The sequence below is a fragment of the Benincasa hispida genome, chromosome 12, assembly GCF_009727055.1.
Source record: "Benincasa hispida cultivar B227 chromosome 12, ASM972705v1, whole genome shotgun sequence".
NCBI lineage: Eukaryota > Viridiplantae > Streptophyta > Magnoliopsida > Cucurbitales > Cucurbitaceae > Benincasa > Benincasa hispida.
Window position 1 is genome coordinate 53405148 of NC_052360.1, and position 5017 is coordinate 53410164.

Genomic DNA, 5017 nt, shown 5'->3' on the forward strand with positions numbered 1-5017 from the left:
TGCTCTGATATATGTGCAAAATAGAGAAAGAGAAAAAGATGAAATATCTCGATATATATCATAAGTTGTTTAACACAACTTATGAAATTGGTGGATCATATAACCCCTAATTGTAGTAGTCCATCTATTAATTCCATGTGAATGGCTACCAAATCACAATGTATTGACTCCAATATATATGGCTAGTTATGGTGATGGGATTTTTTTTTATGAAAAATTGCAAATATATATATATATATATATATATATATATATATATATATATATATTTTTTTTGTAAAAACTGATTGCCATTTTTCATAAAAAAAAATCCCATCACCATAACTAGCCATATATATTGGAGTCAATACATTGTGATTTGGTAGCCATTCACATGGAATTAATAGATGGACTACTACAATTAGGGGTTATATGATCCACCAATTTCATAAGTTGTGTTAAACAACTTGTATATATATATCGAGATATTTCATCTTTTTCTCTTTCTCTATTTTGCACATATATCAGAGCAACTCAATCTTATAACTCTATACCCTCAATACAAACTTCCTAACTTGTTATATGAACTCTAGATTTGAGATGTGTGATAAAATTGGGCAAATGTGTATAGTTCAAAGTATACGATTTTTCTATTTTATAATCTATAAATTAACATTCATTTTATATTTTATTTAATGTGAGATAGATCAATGAAAGATACTACTTTTTTTAATTCGATAATTATGGATTGAAGATTGAACAATCGACTTGAAAATGTATGTGCTTTATGGACTATGGTGGTTGATCGATCTAGAAGAAATTCGAGCTTTAATGTCGGTTTTAAGCCGACATTAAAGGGCTTTAATGTCGGTTGGCAACCGACATTAAAGATAGTATTATTAAAGCCCTTTAATGTCGGTTTTAAACCAACCTTAAAGGGTTTTAATAACACCAATAACACAGCCTTCAATGTCGGTTGCAACCAACATTAAAGGTCTTTAGTGATTAAAGTCTGTTGGTTGCAACTGATATTAAAGCCTTTTTTTTTTATTCTTAACCGACATTGAAGCCCGAATCTGTCCGTTTTTTTTTTAAAATTCCGTTACCGAATCCATTTTTTGGTCAAATAAGTTAAAAACGACATTATATGTCCCGTGTTGGGCCAGAAAATGTTCGTCATTGTTTTATATTAAAAAGTATAAAAAAATTTGCATGGTGAGCCCATCAATATTTGTCTTCCACCTATGAATTTATCCACAAACAAGAATCAATATTTCCAATCCATTACATATACTCATCAATATTTGTCTTTCACCTATGAATTTATCCACCAAAATTTGCAAAACAATACCAAAACTAGACTTTCATAGAATACAGCTTATACCAAAGCCACCATTTCTCTTATTCACAAATATCAATTAGTACTAATTCCATGAATACTACTTAACACCAAATACCCCATGAACACAAAAAATATATTATACATAAATCTTCCAATAATAAACAGATCATGTCTTCCACCTATGAATTTATCCACAAACAAGAATCACAATACCAAAACCAGACTTTCATAGAATACTTACACCAAGCCATCATTTCTCTCATTCACAAATATCATATTAGTACTAATTCCATTCACAAAGATCATGGTTAGATAAATTTACATTCATTCTAAGCTAGCATTTACATTCTATTGAGACAAAAAACAAGAATTGCATACTTACACAAATCGGCCAACAAAACTTGCCCATTGGGTCTGAATTACGTCGATCTCTTCTTGCGTATATGCATCTTTTGTATTGAACTACAAAAAGGAAAAAAAAATAAATTCAACATAAGTTTACGTCCATTTATTAAATTAAATCTAGTACTATATAAAAAATAAATAATTTACGTACGAACCCAATAATGGGAGTAGTAGGATTATGTATATTTCGTATAATGGGAGTAGTAGGATAAGCTAGTACTATATCCAGGATTCATACATATATTACTCAAACACTAATATCTATCTAGATCATGAAACCTGAAATCATGAAAAAGACAACAAAGGATGGAATGAGAAACCTTGAAGGAGAATTCAATAAAATTAGAACTACAATAGATAAACAATTCAACTATAATGCAAGTACATAGCAAGGTACCATCTAGGCTAACAGATGGTAAATAATATCAAAATCAATAACTCCCAAATACAGGTCATAAGATACAAAACTCTAAGAACCATGACCGACACTATGATATAGAGTAGACTGACACTACGATATAGAGCAGCTGCCTCATTTCCATGAACACGGCTAGACATTTTTCACTTTTTTTTTACCACAAATTTTTTTCACTTTAAATAATAAAGCAAGAGATCTGAAATAATGGAAAGACTTACAAATGCCAGCATATCCTGGAGATAGCTCCTGAATGGTGTTTGCATGGCCTGCCAAAAGAATAAAATAATTCAAACTAATAACCATCTAACTACTATTTAGAATTCAACATCTTGTGCTTAGTTGGGGAAAAACAACAAACTCCAATACAGTCAAGAGTTAGTTCCCAGTGACCATGAAAAGTTATAGAAATTTAACCATAAAAAAACACTAGATTTCGAGAATATTGCACGCTCAATAATTATATTAAGAGCATGTTGAATATAGAAATAAAGCTGAAGATTATTTGGTTATGATAAACATATAACACATTTCTGTTTGGGCTCGAACCGATCTAATGAAGAGATAGACATCTATAGTAGGAAAAAACCTGAAGATCATCAGGAAGGTACTGATGCTTCATGGAAAGGTCTATGGTCCGCTTCAAACATTGATTGCGCGCATCAACAACCTCCCTGGGGAGTCGATTCAAAGCCTCTTTCACATCAATATCATAATATGGATCATATAGATCGTCGTATCGAAGACCTAACATAGTAATACAACCCAAAATCAATTTCCACGGAACAAAATTCGAAATCAACGCCATAGAAAAAGAAACGATTAGGGTTTCAATTACCATAATTACGGAGGCGTTGGGTGAGCGCTTTCATGTGTTGACGAGCAAACCAGTTCTTCTTTGGGTCGATGAAGGACTGCAAAAAGGATGCCATTTTGATCTCTCTCATTTCTTCCTCCGTAAAAATTTACTCTCTGATTTTTCCGTCAGAACAAGGTTGGTTAACGAACATGAACTTCAGGCATGGACAAAATCAATATACGAACATGAGCTGCACAACGATTAGATCCAACAAGATGGAGCTGCTCTTCCGTCAAATCCGTTGTCGAGAGAAACAAGCAAGGGATATTCAAGAATCAACAAGAAAAATCATAAAAACTTCCAAAATCTTACCCAAAAAACTCTAGCAAGAAGTGACAGATTCCAACGGCTAGATTTGGCGTATGGGTTGCAGATTGGTGAGAGTGAGAGAGAGAAAGAAAGATCGAAACTTTAGGTGATGGATCTACTTTTCTGTGGGTTAGAGAGAGAGTTCGACAGGGGAGAGAGAGAGAGAGAGAAGGCTCACTGGCGACGCTAGCGATGGACGGTGAGGCGATCAGAGAAAGGGTCTTGGCCAGCGAACATGCAGTTGAGGAAGGCAACATGGGAAGGGCTTGGGCGGAAAAGAAGAAGAAGATTGGGGATTTAATTTGAGGGTCAATTTTTTTTCTTTTACACAATATATATATATTAGTTTTTTTTATTTTCTTATTGATAATTGGGGAAGGTGGGAAATGAAAATGGGAGAGAGGGAAACAAAAAAAAGACCTACAATGTCGGTTTTAAACCGACATTAAAGATCTACTTTTTTTTTTTTAAGAAACCGACATTGTACATCCATTTTAGTTTTTCCCAACTGACATCAAAGCCCAGATTTCTTGTAGCATCCAACTATATAAATTATATTTTATATATCCATGATATTCTTTTTTTTTTAAATAGTGATTAGAATTTATCACTTCTAATAATCATTTTTCATCATCATCGTCATCATCATTGTCATCAATAGTCTTCCATTCAATAATATGATGTTAGAGATTATTTGTTGGCAATAACCTTGCAGTTGTTATTTAAGATGTCTTTGCATTGGTTGTTTCTCATAAAGGATTTTTTTTTTTTTAAATATTGATTATGCAAAAATACTTTCATTTTCTGAATTTTCTTTTTAATAGTATTTTTTGCCAATCTCTTTCCTTTTCTGTGTATGACTGCTTTGGAAGTTAGAGTTGCTTATCCTATATCCCTTGTGCATATTTAAATGACATTCTAGTCCTTCGTCTAGGTTGACCGATTTTGTTGAGAATAATATTGTGTTCTATTGTTGTGTGTGTTCGGTCGCAATTGAAATTATAATTATGGAAAGAAGAGAGATTTTCATTGTTCAGAAATGTACTCCAAGTCATTCATTGCATACATATTGTGATTCATTTGAGAAGGAATTCTCAAGCTTAGGGGGAGTTAAAGCTATTCAAGCAAAAGAGACTTTGTTCTAAGAATGGAATATACAGTTCGAGTGAGGAGTTTTATGACTGGAGGGGAGCTCGAGTCTTGTAGAGAGCGAGTCTCAGTCTTAGGGGAGCCTAAGACATTCTTTACTAATACCATAACTTAGAGGAAAGCGTAGTTACCATGGGAGGGAGTCTCAACCCTAGGGGAAGCCTAGGTGAACAATTGAGTGATTAAGTTGTTTAGGAGTCAATGTAATTATATAACAATTATAGATAAGTACTATGTTGTAATTTCTTATCATTGATTTTATTGAAGTTATCTTTCCTGGGCATACTACCTCCCAGACGTAGGTGAATTTACCGAATTGGGTTACTAATCTCTTATATTTTTTTATTTATTTCTAGTAATTGTTCTATGAAATACTGTAATATTGTCTATAACATTGTTAATGTGCAGTAAACACCTCCATACATTTTTTTAATGGTTCATATAATTATTAAATATTTTTTCAAATTGGTATTTACTCAAACAAATATTTTCTTGACCACTATTTACTGATGAATAATTAATTAATTTACTGATGAATCTCATCCATGTTAATTAATAA

At 32.4% G+C, this 5017-nt stretch overlaps 1 protein-coding gene across 1 annotated transcript; it reads right to left on the reverse strand.

Annotated features, from left to right (window-relative positions):
- Nucleotides 1-1996: 1996 nt before the first annotated feature.
- Nucleotides 1997-3093, reverse strand: LOC120067553 (cytochrome b-c1 complex subunit 7-2, mitochondrial-like). Its single transcript, XM_039019103.1, has 4 exons — nt 2980-3093; nt 2731-2888; nt 2363-2410; nt 1997-2005 (listed from the first exon to the last, which is right to left on the reverse strand). The coding sequence occupies exons 1-4, from the start codon at nt 3086-3088 to the stop codon at nt 1997-1999; spliced, it is 324 nt and encodes a 107-aa protein (XP_038875031.1). The 5' UTR covers nt 3089-3093.
- Between the last annotated feature and the right edge of the window lie 1924 nt (nt 3094-5017).